General features: G+C 49.9%; 1 protein-coding gene across 6 annotated transcripts; it reads right to left on the bottom strand.

Moving 5' to 3' along the window:
* Window positions 1-288: 288 nt before the first annotated feature.
* Window positions 289-13,248, bottom strand: LOC102110153 (urotensin-2 receptor-like). 6 transcript variants are annotated; one of them, XM_014255788.2, is made up of 3 exons: window positions 12,685-12,905; window positions 9,062-10,351; window positions 289-325 (listed from the first exon to the last, which is right to left on the bottom strand). In XM_014255788.2, the coding sequence occupies exon 2, from the start codon at window positions 10,210-10,212 to the stop codon at window positions 9,064-9,066; it is 1,149 nt and encodes a 382-aa protein (XP_014111263.1). In that variant the 5' UTR covers window positions 10,213-10,351; window positions 12,685-12,905; the 3' UTR covers window positions 289-325; window positions 9,062-9,063. The 6 variants fall into 6 exon arrangements, with proteins under 6 accessions (XP_014111263.1, XP_005526867.1, XP_014111265.1 ...); XM_005526810.3 differs by lacking the exon at window positions 289-325 and adding an exon at window positions 3,122-3,233; XM_014255790.2 differs by lacking the exon at window positions 289-325 and having other exon boundaries at window positions 8,590-9,324; window positions 9,436-10,351.
* Between the last annotated feature and the right edge of the window lie 8,158 nt (window positions 13,249-21,406).

The raw sequence follows: 21,406 nt of genomic DNA, 5'->3' as shown, positions 1-21,406 counted from the left end.
TACAAAGCCAGTTTTCAGGGTGGGTGTGTGGGTGTCAGTGCAGCTCTGGGAAGTGCTGTGCATAACCCAAGCTCCCAAAGCTGCAAATTCAGCAGCTTCTCTAAGGAGAAACAACTGCACTTAACTAATCCTGGGTCATCTGAGTAGCTTGCTTTCCTGACTTATGCCTTTCCTGCGAGCTGATAGCTGATCCCTTTGGGCAGCATTTTTAAATGTCACTGATGGATTTACCTGTCCAGTCAGAGAAGCTCTAAATATGCCAGTGCAGCTCTTCCATAAGCACATATCCAGAGATATCCATTATTTTCACAGCAGGGCAGAAAAGCTGCTTTATTACTCAATGAAAAAAAAAATAAAAAAAGGAAAAAAAGGAGAGAAAGAATTAGGATATTTGCTGCAATGACTCTGGAGGCAGCTGCATAACCTGGCTCAGGAAGGGCAGAGCCATCTCACAGAGGTGGTAACAAGCCCAGGGTGAGGTCTGTTCTTGCTCAGGCCACCAGCTTTGTACAGGATTAAAGCCTCTCTCCAGTAAACACCTTTGCTTTTACCATTAGCAGCTGAAATCTGTTTGTGTCACCCTGCTTTTGAAGTCACTGGTTACATTTGTGGCCCCTCTGTGCTGAGCACCTGCACAGGCTTTGCAAGTACTCAGTGTCCTGGGGAATTTGTGTCCTAAACAGGGGAGAGGGACCAAACTGGAGGAAAGAAAAGGCAGGTTAATGATGAGAATCTCAAATACAGAGAAGTTGATTGACTGGCCTGGGTTCACATAAAAGGCTGTGCTGGGGCCAATTTCACCAAAATTTCCTTCAGTTTCAGCCAAGTGTCCTCAGCACATCTCCATTTCTCCCCTCCTTGCCATGGGCATGTGGATTTCTTCATGTGGGAAGGGTACAATAACCACCTCCTGCTCCTGAGAAGGATGTTTTGTTCTTCAGGTGTTGGGATATAAGTTAGGTTTTTGCTTTTCATCACCTTTGCAAAGGTTCTTTTCCTCCAAGGAAATGTTTAAAGAATTTGTGATTCTTAAGCTATGCAAGTTCATCCTCAATCACTGAAAAACTGGGTTTGGGAGCCTGTGGGTTTCTCATTTTGGTCAATATTTTAATTTAATTGGTCAAAATTTTAATATTTTAACCAGATTTTAATGTTCTGGTGTTCCTGCAGAGTGGGAGAAAGAGCTTTCAGGTCTCTGCTGGCTGAGAACAGCTGCTCCATGCACTGTGTTGTTTTTTCCTTTAAAAAGTCAGTTTTTCCTTTAACCTGGACAGGGAGTCTGGGGGTGGGAGCTCCATGGGTGGGATGGAGCCCAGCTGGGCACAGACGTGTCACCTCCCTGGGCAAGACAACCATCAAGAACAACTTCACTGGGCTCTGTGTGAGCGTCCAAAATCCTGCTGGTTCTTTTCTCTTGGGGGTAATAAAGTTTCAGCTCCATCCATTGATCAGGGATGGCACAAATTAAAGCTCATCCCTTGCTGCAGTGCAGGAGTGTGGCAGCATTTGGTGTTTGCCTCGGGGTTTGTTCTGCTGCAGGTTGGCCCAACAGCAGATTTTTCAGACATAGGTTTCAAAGCAAGGAAGAAGTTTTAGGCAGCAGAAAGCAAATTAAGCCCCAGCAACTTACAAAGATGTTTTCTTCCTTAATTAGCTAAACTAAATCTTAATCAACCCACCAGTTAGCTTGATAAATGCCAAAAGGGAAAGTGCTTTTACTATTTTTGGTCCATCACAAAGAAGCCAGGGATGGTGTTCTAATGAAGCCAGATGGCCAAAGCTGCTGTACTGAAACCCAGCCATGGAGGAGGAGGAGGCTGGAACAGCACAGGCTGCCCTTAAAGAGAGGAAATTTACCTTTCTCTGATACTCCAAGGACTGGGAAACTTTGGAAATTCCCCCTCACTTCACATGGTTTTGCACAGATTCTGGTGTCATGGGGTAGGTCTCACTTTTAAATGCTTCAAGTCCTGGTAAATGGAGTATCTTGTCATTCATGAGATCACTCGATATCTTCACTGTTACCCAGCTGAAATGCAGGTTTCCTGGACTCAGAGGGTCAAAAATGCTTGGGCTGGTTTTGGTTTTGAGTTCAGGGTTTGTTTTTAGTATAAACTGGTACAACTGCATTGACTCCAGTGAAAACCAACCTTCTTTTTTTTGTTTAGAGACTTGTAGCTTTCCCCTGGAAAGCTTATTTGCATGAAATAAGAAATTAATAGCCTCAGCTGAAAACTTAGGGTAGGCAGGCTCTGTGCAAAATTAAACACGCATTTCTTAAAGAAATCTCAGCCTGAACATGACAGTCCTGGGCTCCCTGGGTGGTTTGGCCCATGTTCCTCACATTCAGATTTCCTTTTCCTTGGGCTACCTGCACATTTCAGCCAGTGCCAGCTGGGCCTCACCTGCTGCTCTGCTCCTGCCTTGCTCCTCTCCAGGTTTTGCAAAGTGTTGCCAAACTACCTGGGAATTTTTTCCTCCCTAGACTTGAGTGGAGATGCTCCCTGAGGAGGTGGGATCCAGCCTCTCCCAGGTGGAGTGGCTGGAATGGAGAATCTCTGACCCCTGGGGGGCAGCTGGGTCAGAGGCACCCTGTGCCTTGTGCTCAGAACTGAGCTCTCTGCAGTCCCTGCTCTGGATCATGAAGGAAATTCTCCCCTGAGGATACCAGAGAGGACCAGTGACTCACAGATTCACATAAACATTTAGCAGTTCACATAAACATGGAGCAATTCCGCTTGTGGAACGTTTGCAGTTAATGAATTAATTATGTTACACTCTCCTTTGAGCAGCAGGCCATAAACTCAACTAAGCAATCAGCAGGAGGCTTTGCTGCTTGTGTTTCCTGTTGTGTTTCAAATAAACACAAGCACAGAAAAAGCCAAAGTGCACTTCTGCTGCCCAGTGTGCTCAGATTTGGGCACCAAATTCAGTATGGAAAGCAAAGCCTTGCAAGGAGTGTTACTACTCTAATTCCCATGTGGGTACCTGTTGCCACTGGGGTGTGGATGAAATCTCCCTCCTTTTACGATATTTTGTCCCTTTGAGAAATAGTGATGAAGAATTAGAAACCTTTGTCATAATATTTGATTCTCACATTCATAGGGCTCAAAGAATTTCCTTGCTCATGTTCACACCTCACTCCTGGCATTGCCTTTCTTTCCCACAAAGATTAATTTCTTTTGAGGGTCTGTCCATTGGTGGGTGCACCCCTTGTGCTGCCTTTGGCACATCTGAAACAAAAAATAAATAAATAAAATAGGATTTTTTGTGGCTGGAACTGCAGTTGATGCCAATGAATTAACTCTGTGATGGCACTTCCAGGATATCTGTGAAAGGGAGATGCCAGAATTGGCCAGGGATGGTTGTGACAGTCAGAGCTGGTGTGGCAAATCCTGTTCCACTCTGTCACTGAGGCAGTTTGTTTCACTGATTTTTGTCATATGTTTGCTCTTATTGTGCTATTTTATCATTTTTCTAGACAGCTTTAATAACAGCAGCTACTTGACATGTAATTAAAGCTAATAACAGTTGAAATTATTCATGCTTGAGTGGTTTGGTCTTTGAAACAAAAATTGTGATATTTACACTTTCTCTTTTGGCAAAAACATGTGTTTTCCTTGCAGACAGATGGTTCCACAGGTGAGAGATGTTTGGGAAGATGTTTGGGAAGGGTGGATTTAGCAGCAAGCATTCAGTGGGCAGAGAACACTGACTTTTTGAGAGGTGGATTCCCTGATCTTTGAGTACATTGGTGGGATGTTTGTTCCTGGGAAACCAGAATAAAAGTGAGCTGCTTTGTTACTACCAAAAATGGATTTATCTGCTGCTCAGCTTTCACTCAGAGATGTGGGATATTTTTTTTCTGCAATGTTTGTAGTGAATTTTCATTTTTACTGCATTGGAAAACTGGGAGTCAGCAACAAATCACCTGATTTTGCTCTGCCTTGCCATTTCCAGCCCACTTTCAAATGCCCCTCTATGTTCTGGCAGCATAATTCATCCTCTGCTCTTGCTCTGTCTCCTTGATTACCTTGATTCCACCACGCTTCTGATATGCCTGGATCAGCATCCTCAACTGAAAATCAGGTCTAAGCAGGACTTTCAGATAAGATATTGATTTTGGAGGTGCAAAAGTGGTCAGAATCATTTAGAACTGGGCCTGGATTTTCCAGGATATGGCAGCTTGTGCAAGAAATAGTTGCCCTGGGTCCAGGGGTACACAGGACAATATTCAGTGTGCCCAGATGTCACTTTAAAGCAAAGCTGCCAAGCACAAGACAGGGTCTGATATTTCTCCTTCAATGAATTCTTCCCTGTTGCAGTGGGGAGAGACAGCTGGAGTTTGATCTGGAGGAGGAGCAGTGGCTGTGTGGAGGTGGCAGGATTTAACTGTGCATCTTGGGAAAGAAAAACCCCAAAGCAGCCAGTCTGAGTGTGCTGGGGCAGGTGATTTCAGTGGAGACATCCTGGTGTGGCAGCCACAGCAGGTGCCAGTGGGGCAGCACTGGCAAGAGGAATGTTTTTCCTAGGCAGCTCTGCCAAGGGGTGGATTTGCTCTCCAAGCTCTGCTCAGCCTTTGGCCTCTCCTTCAATGGCTTGAAGCAAACACTGAATTGAGAAGTTTCTGAGCACACACCCCAGAGGAATGAAAGGAATGACCTGACAAGCTGGAAATTGTCACACATGCCAGCCCTCACCCCTGGCCCTGTGGGGCAATCACTGAGCTGGTGGCCAAGAGTTAAAGTGCTCCTTAAATCCCAAATCCCACCTTCTCACCCAGCCAGCCTGGCCTATTGTGAGCTCTAAGTGAATCGAAATGTGCATAATATTGCCCAGATCCTCTCTGGGAGCTCGTGCTGAGGTTTTCCTGGGTGTTTGGAGCTGTGTCCCAGCAGGTGAGGTGGGACATTCCCAGGAGGAGAGGGTGGCCTTGCAGTCACTGGGCTCAAACTGGGGCTGGGTTTGAGCTGAAGCCAGGCTCCATCAGCACTGAGGAGGGAGGTTTGTGCCTGTGATTGCTGTAGCAGTTTGGTGGGTACCACCCTGTCCAGGCAGGGTTTGGACAGAGGGATGCACAACTGCTCTCTGCTTTCCTACTTGGACCACAGGACTTTTACCAAAGTCCTGTGGCTCAAACAAAATGGCTTTTTAAAAGTAAGTGTAAGAAAACTGATGTGTAAAGCTTCATCTTGGAGTGAGAAATTGTGCTGTTTTGCCTCCTAAAGGCTGAAATGAGACAATTCAGAACTTGGAAAAAGAATTTCCAGAAGGGTTCTTAAATTTCTGGGTGGATTTGCAAATCATTTGGGTAAACACAGACGTCATCCTTTTCTGGCAAAGACCATATCCAGCCTGGCCCCAGCTGTACTTTGCTGCCTGTTTCAGCCACCAGAGTGGGTACCTGGCCTTTCCTAGCTGTAGGAGCTAGGAAACATCCTAGCTCTGGCCCTTTTGGAAAACTCTGGAGTATTTACAACTGTACTTTCTATGAGTTTTGAGACATTGTTAATGCTTCCTGGCTTAAATGGGCAAAAAAATTGGTGTTTTGGCTTCTACTATCTGGAGTTCAGCTGGTGATTCCAGTCTGTGGGGCATCAAACAGCTCAAGGGGGACTTAAGGATTTAGGATCATGAACGAACTCCTGGCCTTACCCCACAGGGGAAAGCTAACAAATAGAGTCAGGTCTGAGCTATGCAAGCCCACAGCCACACGTATACACACTTCTGTTTCTCACCAATTTCAGAATTTATTTATGCAAAGGGCTGCTCTTGGCTCTTTGACTGATGATAGGGTTGTGCAAGAAGGAATAAATAGGGCACAATAGTTCTGTAGCTATCATTAAACACACAATTAATCTGTGTCTTGGAGGAGGCAGTTCCTTCTTTAGCTCTCACTGCTGCTCCTGCTCCCCTGTTAATATTCAGCAGGCTCTCAGGGCTGAGCTGCTCTTTGGTTTCAGGCACAGAACAGCTCCCTGATGCTATCTGAGCGTGGCTGCTGCCCTGTAAAGTTAGTTTAGGATGCAGGGCTGGGACTCAGCTGCTTGGGAAGTGTTCAGAGCCTTGCTTGTACCTGCAGGCTTGGAATAATATTCCTTTATTGTTGCCTGAGCTGAGTGCTGAAGGATGTGAGTGTTTGAAGGAGCAAAAACCAACTCCAGCCTGGGGTGGGAAGGAAAAGGCTTGAATGAAGCATCTCATCATTCAGAGGTGACCCAGTAGTGACAGAAGCATCACCCACAGCCAGCCCCTGACCTGGGGTGCCTTTTCTTGGCTTTGTTGTGCTGATTTCACAAACACATCCCAAGCCCCTACTGAGACAGCACAAGCTCCAAAGGAGAGGGTGACTGTGCAGCCCGGGGCTGTGTGTCCTTCCAGGGAAACAGGGAATCCCAGCTCCTTTCCCTGGACATTTGGCATGGCCTTGTGCCTGCAGCACACTGCTCATGCTGCTTTCAGGGTGCTCCCTGCACTGACAGAGCCATGAAAGGCATTTTGCAATGCTTTTCTGTGAGATGGATTGCCTGGGCAGGGTTTGGAGAAGACAATCAGAGCAGAGCTGCTGAGGGTGAAGGGGTCAGACTGAATAATTGAAGGCAGATCTGCTCCAATATCTTTCAGTAGATTCTGCACTGTCTGCAGGGGTGTGTGACACCTGGATGAGCTGAGATTTGCAAACCCCCTGTCACTTTGACTGTCTGATTTTAGGCAGGATGGATGGTGCTTCCTAAAGGCTCAGGCTGCAGAAGCTTTCCTTCACAACCATGGGAACTGCTCATCCTGAGCTTGTCTGGCCCTCCCTGAGAAAGGAGAAGCTGAAACTGCCATTTGAAAGAAAAAAAGGAAGAAGCTAAACTTTACATTCTGTCTCATGATAAACACCTGAGTTTATAAGTGGAAAACTGGTTCAGGAAATTAGATTGGATATTAGGAAAAATTCTTCCATGAAGGGGCTGTCAGGCATTGGAAACAGGCTGCCCAAGGAGGTGTGGAATCACCATCCTTGGATCCTTGGAAGTGTTCAAAATGTGTGTGTATGTGGCACTGGGGGACAGGTGGTGAATGAGGAGGTGCTGGGGTAACGGCTGGACTCGGTCTTGAAGGTCTCTTCCAATCTTTGTGATTCCATAAAAACTTCTTCACCCCCATCCATGGCTCCCACTCCCTCACAGAGAGTGGAAGGTGCTTTACTCTCTCTAATGGGCTTTCACTAACGTGTCTCTGAGCTGAGAGGGTCTGAAAGCTGACAGGTGCTGTCAGCACAGGAAATGGCCAAATCCGTGGTATTCCTGCCCCTCTGGAGTCAGGGAGGGGCTGATCCTGAGGTGGGACTTGCTGGGACACTGCGCTGCAAGCAGGGTGCAGGTAAAGCCCCCTGGCCCCAGGACCACTGCTGATGGGGTGTGTGGAGGGGGCTGGGAACACAGCAGGGCCCCTCCAGCTCCTGCACCACTCCAGGATGCACCAGAGCCCTCTCTCATGGCCTGAACTCATAATAATAATTATAATTATAATAATTCCCCCATTCATAACAAACTTCAAGCCCATGCATGGAAGAGACATCGACTTGTCCAAGTGCATTCCCCAGGGAGGCTGCATGCAGATCTTGCCCTGTCCCCATCAGCAGTGACCATTTAAATGCCTTGAAGGGGAATAGATGGTTAAATCCTGAATCCAGGCTCTGTCTAAGCAAACAGAGCTCACTGAAATGCCAGAGGGATTTCACACTGCAGTTCTGAGTTTGCTGCTCAGCATTAATTTGGTTCTAATTCTGGGCCTTGGTTGTGTTGGCACTGCATCCTCGTACCCCTGCTAAGGAGGTGGCAGGGCTCTGCAAGCAGAGGACTCCTGTAGGGATGTTGGCAGCAGCCCAGAGAAGGTACTTTTAGACTCACTGGGGAAGTGCCAGACATCACAGATTATATATTTATACTAATGATGCCTTATCATTGGTGTAAGCCAGGTCAGGCAATGTATTCTTGGTGTAGGTAGGACCATGTTTTTGTAGCAGAAAGGAAAAAAACACTTCCAGTAAGGGGAACAAGTTGTCTCCCCAAGCAAGAACCAGCCCTTTTATAATTGGGAGTATTAAGCACTTCAGAGAACAGTGCTTTGCCTGGGGAAAATCACATCTCCTCGACCCCCTCCTCTCCCTCTGTCCTTTCCTCCTGGACTTGGTGGTGGAGGTCTGGTGCTTCAGGCTGCATGTTGCAGTTTGCCAGGGGATGCCCTGAGGACAGCAACCTCAGAGGTTCTCAGCTCCTCCTTGGAGGGGGGCAGAGGGTGGATGTGCTTGCCCAGGAGAGATGATGCTGCTCCACACGGGTGTTTGGGGTCAGTGCAGAAGGGGATGCTGAGTGTTCCCTGCCTGTGGCACTGCCATGGGAAGCCTGTGCTGCCGACAAGGACCACGGTGGAACTCCACTGCACACACCTGTGTGACTGGAGAATCCAGTCAGGAGAATGGAATATATTATATAGAATATAGAATAGAATAGAATATAGAATATTCAGGAGAGCAGAATAAATGTCAATATGACCCAAACCAGGACAAGCAACCCTGGATACGCCTCATCCACATTGTCCAGTCCTACCCCAAATGCAAACTGCATGGCGTGTCACAAACATCAGCTGCTTTTCTTTATTTCATTGTCTTCAGTCCTCATACAACTACAAATTTAGCACTTCTGCTAAAGAAAAAAAAAAAAGAGCAAACCACAGCCATTCTTGGGGTAACATAATTTTAAATGTTGTGAGACAGCTGATACTATTAAAAATCATGGCCCTGTTATAGGCTTTCATTATTGATGGCTACTTGAGGAGACAGACACTACGAAATATAAAGATAAAAAGTGAAAGGCTATTTAGATAGATGTTCAGCTGAGTGCTGCTAGCATCAAATCAGTGGCACTGGAGAAATGAGAACAGACACACGGCACAGCCTCTGGACTAAATGTGTGCACATTCCAGGTCTGCCAAGGCTTCGCCTGTACAACGTACACTTTAAATCAAACCAACATTGAAGTCAACACTGATTGTTCTTGGAGATATATTTTACCTTCAGGCACTGCTGTTTCCCAAAGGAGCGTGAGCTAGGACGTAAGTCTCTGTGCAGTGCTGGCTGCTCGTGGACAGGGATCTCCCTGAAATTCTCTGGAAACGATTCCTCCTCTGGAAGTACCCGCTGCTGCTGCTGAGGGACCGCTGCCTGTTCTTCAGGTACTCCCGGTAGTTTTTGGTGAGCAGGGTGTAGAGGAAGGGGTTGATGCAGCTGTTGCTGTAGGTCAGGCAGGTTGTCAAGTAATTAATGTTCTTCATCACCTTGGGAGATAAAGGGAAGGATTCATAATACTGGAAGAGGAGCTGCCAAATCCAGAAAGGCAAGAAGCAAGCCCAGAAGACCAGCACTATGGTGAAGATTAAATAGAGCACCTTCTGGTTGGGCAGCCTCTTGGTCTGCTTGAAGGACGCAGTCTGTGACACCCAGTAGATCTTAGCCAGGCGGATGTAAAGGTAGCCAATGACCACCCCTGGGCCCACGATGCTGGTGCCAAACAGGATGGTGAGATAGACTTTGTAGGACAGCTTGCTCCAGGTGGGCAGGCAGATGTTCTTGTTGTCCCTTTGCACCAGCTGGATCATGATGAGCATGGGGAGGGTGAGCAGCAGTGACACCAGCCAGATCACCATAGCAATGGCCTTGCGGTAGCTCTTGGACCTCTTCACCGTGTCCAGGGGCTTCAGCACGGCGAGGTAGCGCTCCGTGCTCATGACTGTGAGGGTGAAGATGCTGGCGTGCATGGTGAGGAAGTCCAGGCTGAACAGGATGCGACAGCCAACGTCCCCAAAGTACCACTTCTGAATGAAGTAGGTGCCGACGATGAAGGGGATGGTGAGGAGGTAGAGCAGGTCGGCCAGCGCCAGGTTGATGATGTAAATGTACATGGAGGCAGAGGATCGCAGGTAGTGGCACATCACCAGCAGGGTGTAGACGTTGCCTGTCACCCCGATCACGCACATGAGCGACAGGACGGCCCCGATGGCGCAGATGGCGATCATGTCCTCCATGGAGCCGGCGGCCCACGCGCCATCCCCGGTGCCGTTGGCCGAGACGTTGGGTCTGATTCTGAACACGCTGTCCTCACTCGTGTCTGTCACTGTGTAGGGGGTGGCAGAGAAGTGGCTCTCCAGCTCATCAGCTAGGGACATCCTGCTGGGTTCAAATGCCAGCAGCTTTGCTCATGTCACAGGGCTCCGAGGGGGCTCTTCCTGCCGAGAAACTCGGCTGCTGGGAGATGTAGAACCATTTCCTAGCAGTGTCTCATCCAAGGACCAGCTGCATTCTCCACTAGAGGAAAGACATCAAAAACAATGTATTAGAAATCTGCCAGAGCAACACAAAAGATCATTTAGAAGTTACCTGTCCCTGAGCACGTATCTGCACTGCCTGAATGTACCAAAGCTCTTCAGCACCAAGGCCACTCTTGTAGGGCTCGTGCTCTCATTACAAGAGCCCAGCTGTGAAGTGTGTCCATGGAAAAGAGACAAAAAAGGTTGTGTGGATCACTGGAACCACTTACTACAGACTTTAGTTTGGAGTTTGAGGAAAAGAACATCTTTCCTAATTCAGAACAATGATTTACAGAGCTATCAACATGATTGCCCAAACCTCTTTGCAGAAGACCCCTAGAAAGGGAAAACACTCTTCAGATTTATTATTTGCAGCCAAATTGTCTGTTCTGTGTCAGTGATGCGTTCAAAGTCCTGTCCAGCATTCCTGCAGTGTTTTCACAGAGCAGCTGCCCTTGAATGAGAAGCTCCTCCTCAGTCCTGCAGTTTCAAACAGTATTTGAGTGATGGAGAAAAAGGCACTTCATGAAGCAAAGTGTAGTTTCCCTGTGGGATTTCTGTGTCTGTAAACACAGGGGTTTTCACTCTCTCTGTCCAGTGTGATACCAGGGATGTCCATGTGTCTGTAAAGCAGATCTATTTCAGCCAGAGCTGGGTGTGAACCTGCTTGGACAGCCTTGAGCAGCGAGGTGTGAGGCAACGTGTGAGGCAACTGTGTACGTGGGAGCTCAGACTCAGTGCTGCACAAATCAGTGTTGCTTTGAATTCATTCTGGGTGTAGGCAAAAGGAGAGCAAACCTACCTCACAGAAATGCTGAAGGAGTAGCTAAAATCCCCCGATTTTAAGGCATACCAAAAGCCTGTGCCTTCCTAAAGGTCACTGCATCCAGAAGTGCATTTGCACTGTGTGTTTTACAGCACTTAGACTGTCTCTTTTTCCTTGGAAAATGCTGAGGGGGAGGGGTGCAGGACTGCCTTGTCCTGGTAGGGCTCAGCAGGCAAAGACTCCCCTCTGCCTTGTTCCACTGGGCAGGTTGGATGTGGTTGACCCTGGGAATTGGCAGCTTTTCCCAGTGAGTTAGGTGCCCCTTTCTATCCTCACCAGCTCTGACTCCTTTGCCTCTTTCCTCCCACTGTCTCCTTGGCAGGAGGATTACAGTCCCAGGCCCCCCCTGCTGCCCTTGTGCCACCCTGTCAGTGACCCCCGTGGCACTCAAGGATGGACCATTTTCATCCTCTTTATCAGGATGTCCTCCTTGTCCCCCTTACCACCTGCTGAGGATGACGGTGCTACAGAGATGTCACAGAAAACTCTGTATCAGAGACAGCAATCCAGTGCAGTTTCCCTCACTTAGCAATTGGGATAGAAGTGCAAAAAAACCCAGAGGAACACACAGAGCCCATCTCCCACCCCAATCCCTCGAGTACAGGTGAGAGATGAGCGTGGCTCAGTGCTCCTTCAGGACAGTTCTGCTCTGGGCTGGTCCCCAGCAGCTTCACCAGCATCAAATCCATTTCTTGGACCTTGCAACCCCAAATCTGCCCCGTCCTGCTCCTGCTGTGCAGTGCAGTGCCCTTGGCTGTAGGGCAGGTGTAGCCAGTCTGTCCTGCTCCCTCATTGTCCCTTTTACCGATGTTGGTGTCTGAGCAGTGAGAGTGACTCCCATGCAGGAGACACAGCTGCTCCAGGAGCTGGGGCTGCTCCTCTCCTCACAATCAGCAGCAGCCTTGGGCAGAAATGAACAGCTCTGCATGGGATGCTCCAGCTGAGCCCAGAGCTGGTCCCACTCTCAGCTCTAGGCTCGCTGTGCTGGTGATAGCTCATTTTCAGGAGCATCTTTCCATGGCTCAGGTGCTGCCTCCTTGCAGCTGCCTCACTTGGTGTCCCAAGGACTTACAGCAGCTTTGTGCCATGCTGTGCAGTTCCTCAGAGTGACAGCTCCTGCCAGAGAGAGCCAAGCCCACTGCATCTCCCTGCTCTGCTCCTCTTCTGCTCAACCTGCCTTTTGCTCCATTCATAAAATTCCTACAGCACTAATCCCATTCAGACACTTTGCCCATCTCCAGACAGAGCTAGAACAGGAAAATGAAGCCATATGGGGAGCCCTTGAATGATTTTAAAGTTCCCATCGCTGCTGCTCTGGTACACAAACACACACTCGCACACATGCACACACAATAGAGAGCTTGTTATTCCAAGCAGCCATTCAAGCATCTTACGGTCCAGGCGATTTTCCCAGCCAATCTTGCCTTTCCCTCCAGGGTATCATCCCACAGGAGTGCCATGCATATTTACAGCTGTAAACAGAAATGAATTTTTCCTGCTCAAACCTTGCTTTTATATCCGGCAGATGAAGTTTCCCACAAGAAAGGAAAAAAAAAAATTTAAAAAAAAAATAAGATCTATCTAGTAGTATCAAAGCTGAAACTTAAAGAAAGAAAAACAAAAAAAAGAGGGGAAAAAAAAAATGATAAAGAAGAGAATCCTTCTTCCTGGGCAGAGAGGGAGAGATCCCGGTGCTCTGTCGCATCTGGAGCGGCAGGGGCAGGAAGGGAGCGCTCTGCCGAGCCAAGTATGTTTGAAATCTGGGCGCTCTTAATACTCACATTCCCCTCCCTCCACTCGTGCCGGCTATTTTCGCTCCCCGGTGACGTTCGGCATAGCGTGGCTTTGGCTGCAGCCAGCCGAGAGCCTGTTTAAAGAAGCAGGGTGTGATAAGCACGGCTTGTTCCGTGCCTCCCCCCGCCCTGGGCATCAGACAGCTTCGGGCTGTTTCATCCCAGCACCCGTGAAAGGCAAAGCACCCTCGGGACCGCACGGAAAAAGGAGAATTCCTGAATTCCTATGGCTGCCTGAGCAAAGCCGGCAGGGCTGGGGAAGGAGAGTGGGCCAGGGAGGGTTAAAATCCTGCGGGAGGGTCAAATTCCTGCCGGAGGGTGCGGGCTGCCCGGGGAAACAGCACAGCTCCTTCATCTGGAGATCAAGTCCAAAGCCAAGCTGAAGTTTATTTGGGTTGGATGGCGTATGAGCAGATGAATCTGTGCAGTGGGATCACGCACCACAGCGTCTGAGACATTCCAGGCTGGCAGGAACAAAATATTACCTGAGTTGTTTGGGGGTTGGGTGCGTCCCTTTGCCCAGAGATACTCAAAGACGGAGTGAGATCCACTCAGCACCTTGAAACAGAGCAGTGTTTGATGGGGCTGGTGCTGGAACATGCTGGAGTTGAGCTCTGGGCTGTTCTGTGAGCAGCTGAACGTTGTGCTTGCACACGATGGGATTGCTTTTGCTCCCAGTGTCCTGCTTTGTCCCTGTGGACCGCAGGGAATCGCTCCTGATGTGTGCCAGGGGACGTGAGGAGCCCTCACCTGTCCCAGGTGACTCCTGCAGGACACAGGGGTGTGGGGGATGCCTCCAGGCCCGCTGCCTGCTTCACTGCACCCACAGCGGGCAGGTGATGCTTCCCAGCTCTGGGAGAAACCAGCACCTGGCACATCCATCCTGACTGCTGTTCCTGACTGCTGTTCCCTCCTCTGCTTCTTTCCCTGGATGCTCATATCACTGTTCCTGTGTTCTCAGCCCCTGCACTCTGCAGGCTGGGTGCCTAAAGGGCTTATCCTCCTGCAGGGGAGCCCAGTTTGGCTCCAGCTGCCCAGGGTGGCTGTGGTAGCACCAGGGTGGATGTGGAGAGCTCTGGCTGTGCCTGTGCCCAGCTGGTGGGCAAAGCAAGGCCCTGCTCAGGGACAGGTTTTTCAATGGGGTGAGGGTTTGGCTTAAGAGCAAATCCATGTGGAAGCTGGATTTTACAGTAAAAATAGATCTTATGCTAGCAGCTCTAACGAGGGTTGGCTGAGAAACCCAGCCTGAACACCCTCAAATGTACATGTTTTGCTCTGACTTTCCATTTTGTGTTTGGCCCTCAGAGATCTTTGGAGAAGCATGGGATGGGAGCTGCTCAGGCTGTTTTCTGAGGAAAATCCAATTTTCCATTGCCTGTGTGACTCCAGGGAGCAGGAACAGTCCCTGGGTGAGCACTGGAGTGAAGGCAAAGTGCTTTATTTGCTGCCCCTGGGAGTGAGAAGATCATTGATGGGGCAGTGTCCTCCTCCCAGGCAGAGCAGGAACAAGCTGCTGCTGTCCTTGAATCCCTTTCCTGCTGCCTGCATGTGGCCTGAAGGGCTGGGGAGTGCAGGGATGCTGCTGGGGACGTGGCTGCCTCTGCTCAGCATCTCCAGCACGTGGTAGGTGTGTGCAGGTGTGTGTCCAGGCACTGCCACACTCCTGTCACTCCTCTGTCCCCACAGGGTCACCCAGGTTGGCGTTGACCCATCCCAGGGAAAGGAAGGAGCAGTGGGATGGAGACAGGGTAATCCATCAAGGTAACCCATCACTTTTCCGGGCCTGTGGATCCCAACTTGATATTTCCTTTTGTGGCACTTAAATCTTTCAAACAACATTAAACCTGTGATTTCATTTATCAGGAAATCTCTGTGCCCACGGGGCTGCTGTTAGGGGGAGCTGGGCTCCCATTTGTCTGCTGCAGTCATTAGAGGAGAAGTGGCTGGGAGCAGTGTGGGCAGTGTCAGCTTCACCCTGGGGCAAAAGGGCTCTTGGTGGTCGTAGTTTTGCTTCTTCTCTTCCCTTATTTCCTCATCTCTAAAGCAGGGATGGCTGTCCTCATCTCCCAGTGCTCTGAGTTTCAGGGGTTTTAACGTTTGTCTGATGCTGTCAGAGCTCCAGGCAGGGGTGATCTTGTGTAACAGGAGTAGGAGCTTCACAGTCAATCCTGGGTGAAGGAGTCATCTAAAATATGAAACAGGTCTGTTTAATCATTCAGACAACATCCACTGCTACAGGGCTGAAGTTCTGCACAGGAGCCTTCTGAAGTTACTGCACAGGCAACAACCATAATTATTCTATTAAACACAGGGCAAAAGAGACTCTTTCTCCCCTTTGATGTGAGGATTTATGCCAGTGCTACGTGGATTTGTGTTTGGTTACTCATTCAAAGCTCATGGAAACAGTACAATTTCTAGTGTGTCTTGAACTGAGCTGTGCCCCCATCTGCTGCCTTCTCAGGTCTCTGCAGGGCCTTTTGGCATATTCCACTTTTGCTGGGGCAGTTTGGAGTCCAAATTTGGTCCAAGCAGCCAAGGGCTTCCTTCTGCTCCAAGCTAGACGTCCAAGTTTGTCTTGGTATCACATTTTAAAAATCTACCCAGGGCTGATCCTTCCTTCTGTGAAAAAATCTGTACAAATGCAGCCAAAATTGATAAAAGAGCCTGCTGGTGGAAGAGCCATCAAAACTCAGCCAAGGCATTTGGAGACCTCACTGAGGTTTTTTGGAATTTTGGTCTCCTTTCTTCCTGTTTTTTGGTTTTTTTTTTTGTTGGATTTTGTTTGGGGTTTTTTGTTTGTTTTGGGGGTTTTTGTTTGTTTTGTTTTGTTTTTTGTTATTTTTTTCAGTGTGAGACTCCAGTTGTCCTTCTGGAGTCTGGATGGCTTTGCACTTGGCTGCTTTGTGTGGAAGTGAAACCTGGGGGCTGAAATCTCCACTTTGCTTTTCCTCATCCAGGATTCCTTTACACAAATCTGGCATTTAGAGCTGCTCTGCTTTCCCTCTGCACAGTGGGAATTCCACAGACAATTCAAGAGGTGCTGCTGAAATAGGATGGAGAGGGCCAGTCCCAGGGTGGTTTTCCAGCTTCTGTCAGTCTCCAGGGAAGGGGAAGCAGCCCAGATATTCCCACCTTGTTATTACAGGGATGCTCTGAAGAACCCCACAGATCACCTCTGCTCTTACAAAAAATTTCTGGACTCCTTTGAGATCCAAATCTTGCTGTAGGGTGCTGGGAGGTGTTTTGGGGTCCATGTGGGACTGTGGTGGGGCACAGGGGGCCAAACTGCACCCCCAGACTGGTGTGCTGAGGGGCTGGTCCCCCCGATGCGGTGGGGCTCCCCTTGGGCTGAGCAGCCTGCATTCCCAGGGAGGTGAGTGATGGGGGCTCATTCCATGCCCAGCAGGGATGGGGTGAGGAGCTGGGCACTTTTTGAGGCGATGGTGGGACAGGGAGCAGCGAGGCTGAGCTGCCTCAGTGCCCCCCAAGGGCCTGCAGAGCTGGGAGTGGGGAGGGACCACGGCTCATTCCTGGGGAGGGCAGGCACAGGGGCAGCTCAGGGAGCTGCTGCCCTGCTTGTCCCCTGTGCCCTGATTGTCCCGTCCCACCCAGAGGGCTCCAGGCTGGTTAGGCTGGACACTCCTGACAGACAAACCAAATTAGGAGTGGATGTTATTCCATCTCCCCAGCTGATCTGCCTCCAGCCCCGAGCTCTGCACAGCAGAGATGATGGCATTTGTTTTCCTGTGTGACATGCATGAGTGGGCTCACTTGGCCCCTGTTTGGGCAGCCTCAACATTTGCAGATGGGTCTGAGGCTCTGCAGATCTCCTGGTGCTGGCCTTGGGGCCAGGAGCACTCCCAGGGCTCTCAGGGACTCCAAGAGTTTGTGTTTTCAGAAACTTTCCCCCAAACTGATGACATTTCTGTGCAAAATTTAGAACTCCTTCATTCTGCTCTTTTTATTTTTTTTTCCTCCTGACCAGGTCTTCCACCACCACTAAAAATTCTCACACAACTGCTCAAGTCCTGGATCTGAGATGTCAGGAAAAGACCAAACATCCAGGAGCTGCCAAAGAGGAGTTTCCCTCACTTCTCCACTGCTGTAGGATTGTTCTTTGGGGCACAGAAAACTGCAGAGGCCAGAGACAAGGATGCTCAAATCTTTGCTAATGAACCTTATAATGAGTTTTATACAGGTACAGAGAGCCACGACTAGCAGTGAGTGGTTTTGTATCTCCCAGCAGTGATTAATACCTCTGCTCATGGATTTGTCACAGGCAAACACATCCCCAGCCAGGTGCTGTTGTCTGTGGTGGCACAGTGGGTCCAGCCTGTGATGACTGTGCTGTCACAAGCCTGCCTTAGCCTCAGGTGGTTTTAGGAGAGATTTGAGCAGGGCTAAAGCTCTTTGGGCAGTGCTTATAGCTGGGTGCTGCTAATTCACACACACTACTGGCTTCCTGGCAGCCTTTTGCAGTGTGGCCAACGTGGCACAGCTGCCCAATTAAACTTTACATCAAGCCATCCTCTGGGAGCTCCACATTTTGTGGAGACAGTTGTCCTTTCAGTCTGCACAGCCCCATTTACACTTTTATTTGCAGGGTCTGAGATGTGCTGTTTGATCTTCTTCATCACTTGCCCTCCTCACCTTCCCTTCAGCTCCTGGAAGAGCTGCAGTGAGTGTAATCATCAGGGGGAAGGCAGGCAGGCTGTGGAAGGCAGAAGAGGTCATTGCTTCCCTCCACATGCTGAGAAAAGCTTCCCTCTCACAAATGTCTGTTGAGGAACCTCTTCTGGGACAGGATTTGGCCTGGGTAATATGTCACATTTTCCTCTCTGCCAGTTAAAATCTTATCATCTCTTTGGCAACAGTTTTTTGAGTGCTGGGCTAAGGATCACAGACAAATGTTACTGAATTCTCTTTGCAAAGAATTTGAGATCAACAACAACAACAACAAAAATTGCAGCAGAATTCTCCTGGAAATCCATCAAAACATCATCAGAAAGGCATGGGGAGTAAAGACAAACTGAGACACACCTTTATGGGCCAGAAGCTGTTGCTAAACTAGAGACAAAAGCCTCTCTGCCATTATTTTCTGTCCCAAATATCCTGAGCAGCACCTGTGTGCTCTGCTCTGCCTGGTGCTGACCATTCCTTTGCAGCTTGGTTCCACGTCCTCAGCCTCTCCTGTTCAGCTGAACAGCTGCCCTGTTCCCTCCTGGGACTGTTCTGTATTTCTCAGCCTGGTTCCTCATAGCTGGGAATTAGAAGGTTTAGGAAAGTGCTCTGGGGCCAGAAGACTGCGAGGAAAAAGTCAGGCCCCATCATCTCCAGCTGAAGCTCCTGCTGCTGACCCCAGGTGTTTTCTGAGCACGGAGAGCAGCACACATCCTCAGCCTGGCAGCAAAGATTTCTGCTGCAGCTCTGGAAGCCTCTCACAGGAGGCAAGAGATGAAGTGTGGAAAGCTGTCTGGCAGTGCATAAAGAGCAGCAAATGTCACCACACCGAGTTGGTGCCGCTGTGGACTCGGTGGTGGCATTTGCCATCCTGCACACAGTGGGGATGGGGAGCAGCTGGGGATGGTGGCTGCTGTGGGTCACCTCTCTGGAGCAGCAGATGCTGATTCAAATGCTCCTTTGAAAATCTGCTTTTCTGCAATAGGTCACCCTCCCACAGAATACGTGTCCTTGCTTACTCTGCTGGGTGACTTCCATTCCCAGTGGTGGTGGCTCAGTGCTGACTTCCAGTGCCTGTCTTCACTTCCCTGAGGAGACAGTAAAAGAGACAATAAAGTCCATTTTCCCCCTTGTGGCAGCATCACCAAACGGAGCCAAAGCCCTCCAGATGCTGTTCCAGCCCCTCTGGGGCTGCAGCCCCTCTCTGCTCTCCACTGTGTGCCCTCCAGTCTCTCGGGGCTCAGCACCAGCCCCTGCCAGCACGTGGTGGAGTTTGGGGTCACTGAGCAGGGCTGGGGCTGTGCCCCCCTCCCAAAGCCATCCCAGAGTGGCTGGGCTGTACAGAGGGGGTGCCCCAGGCCATGAGCAGCCCCAGCTGATCCAGCTGCTTGTCCCCTGGCCAGGGCTTTGTCCCGATGGCTCAATGTGTGGCATGTGGAGCCATCACATCACAGAGGTAGGTCAGGCTGGAAGGAAGCACCCCAGCTCAGCTGGTGCCACCTCCCTGCTCCAGCAGGGCCATCCCAGAGCTCAGGGCACAGGATTGTGTCCAGGTTCTGGAATTTCTCTGGTGAGGGAGACTCCACAGCTTCTCTGGGCGATGCAGTGCTCAGTCACTGCACAGGGAAGTTCTTCCTCATGTCCAAGTGAGGTTTTTCCGCCCATTCCTCTTGTGCCATTGCTGGGACCCATGGAGCAGAGCCTGGTTCCTGCTCTGAGCCCTCCCTGCAGACACTGACAGGCAGGAATGAGGCCCCAGGTTCCCTCTCAGGGATGGAGGTGTTGCTGCCATCCAGTGATGGTGGTGGCACTGGGTACCAGTCTGTGCTCAGAGAGGGCTGCAGCACAGGCTGGGTGATTTGAGTAACATAAACTCTTTCCTCTTCTCAAAATCCATCAGCTGAGTCTCTCTCCTCAGGGATTTGTGCATGAACCTCCTGTGCCCAGTGCACTGCTGTGAGCTCCCTGCCGAGGCAGGGGGGAACAGCTCTGTGCAGGGGCTTTGAAAAAGAAAGACTTGGGGCTAAAAACACTGCCAGAAACGACAGGTGCTAGTTAAAAGACTCAAAAGTATGTGCCAGATTTAAATAAAGTATTTTGCCCTCCATGGGTTGCTTTCTGGGACGAAGAACAGGGAGCAGATGCCTCCTCTGTGCCGGTCCCTCTCTGCAGGGACAGCTGTGTCACCAGCACAGGGTCAGGCAGCAGCAGAGGACCCCTCTGCAGGGCACAGGGGAGGTGGCTGTGCAGTGTTTGTTCCTCTCTTGGCACTTTTGATGTAGGAAGAGGCTGGAGGATGTTGGCTGAAGTGAGCAGTGGATGTGGCACTCCACCTGTGCCACACTCTCTTGTGGTTCCTTCTTTCATTTCCCTTCTCTCAGGGTGCAGCCCTCCCCTGCCCACTGTCCCTTCCCACCATTGTTTGCTCCTGCATTTTGAAAACCCTCCTTCAGAGGGAAGTGGCCGCTGGCATTTTGTGTCAGAGGGAAATTCCTCTGGAAATGGCTCTAATGTAGACTAAGTGGCTTAATTCCCTGGTGAAAAGCAGTGGGAAGACTGAGCAGGTGGCTGGTTCCACAGCTGGAGAGCGTGTTTGATTGGCTCAAAATGCTTCTCTTTGCCTTGGTTTGGTCCAAAGTAACACTTTGCTGGATGGAGGCTGTTTTGTTTCCAGGTGCTGCCCCCTCAAAGGGAAAGGGCTGAGGGTGGGTTTGGGGCTCCTGAGGGCTCACCCCAGCACTGGTGTGAGAAGGGGGTGCAGACAAGCCCATAGAACTGCCCATTTGCAGCCCAGGCAATGCCCTTCTGCCCCTGTTAGACTGCTCTGGTGCAACTCAGTTTATTTTGAGTTTGCATCACTGTGGTGGCAGAGGGAAATGCCCAACCTGCCCCAGCTGTGCTGCTCCCACCCTGCCTCCCTTCCTGCCCTCAGCCACACTGAGCTGCTCTGACAGTGCCCTCTTGGCACCCTGAGATCATTTCCCTCTTGTCCCTCGAGCGCTTGGTATCGTTCAAAGCTCCTCTCACCTCACTCCACCTTGCCTGGGTTGGACTCACTGCAAATATTTTATTCTCTCTTCTGATTTCCCAGCCATACCAAAAAACCTGTGGCAGCAGCCACAAAAAAAACCCCACAAAGACATTGCATGAAAGTGCCACGAAGCTGCAGCACAAAATACCCTGGTGGTACATTTTTATTGTGCCAGTGCTTCACAATTGGAGGTCTTTAAATTTAAAGCAGATTTTTCCCAGTGGGCTGGGAACTGCCTTTGCAGTGTGCCATGGCCTTTGGGTGCTTCATATGGCTGAAGATCAGGAGGGGTTTGGGGTTTTGGGTTTTGGGTTTTGAGTTTTGGGGTTTGGGTTTTGGGTGGGGTGTCAAAGCTGTTTTATTGGAGAGACAAAGGGAAGAGCATCCCTCATTTTTCAGACTGGTCAAAATGTACAAACACCTGTATTAATGAAAAAACATCCCAAAGGATAAAAGAAACCCCACTGAGTGCAGAAATCAGCAGTAGTTTGAAATTCTCTTCTGTGTCCCCAGACCCTGAGCACGTCACCTCTCCGTTCCCTTCAGTGGGATGCAGTTTTTGCCCCCATGACTGAGCTGGTGTCTCTGGAAGTGGCTGCTCCAGCTGTCCTGGCTTTCTGCTGCTCAATCCTCCTGTTTTGTATCCTGTCTCACGCTGCAGCACCCCAGGGCTGTGCAGCTGAAGAGATTCAGGTGACACAAAGTGAATCATTTCCCTCGCTC

Source organism: Pseudopodoces humilis, chromosome 21 (assembly GCF_049639895.1).
Source record: "Pseudopodoces humilis isolate 2021_Gansu_Grassland_sample_001 chromosome 21, ASM4963989v1, whole genome shotgun sequence".
In the NCBI taxonomy this organism is placed as follows: domain Eukaryota; kingdom Metazoa; phylum Chordata; class Aves; order Passeriformes; family Paridae; genus Pseudopodoces; species Pseudopodoces humilis.
Note: the sequence above shows the minus strand (reverse complement) of the source record. Positions and strands in the feature narration are given on the sequence as shown.

Coding starts and splice junctions, on each gene's coding strand:
- LOC102110153 (XM_014255787.2), bottom strand. CDS start 10,212: ATGTCCCTAGCTGATGAGCTGGAGAGCCACTTCTCTGCCACCCCCTAC.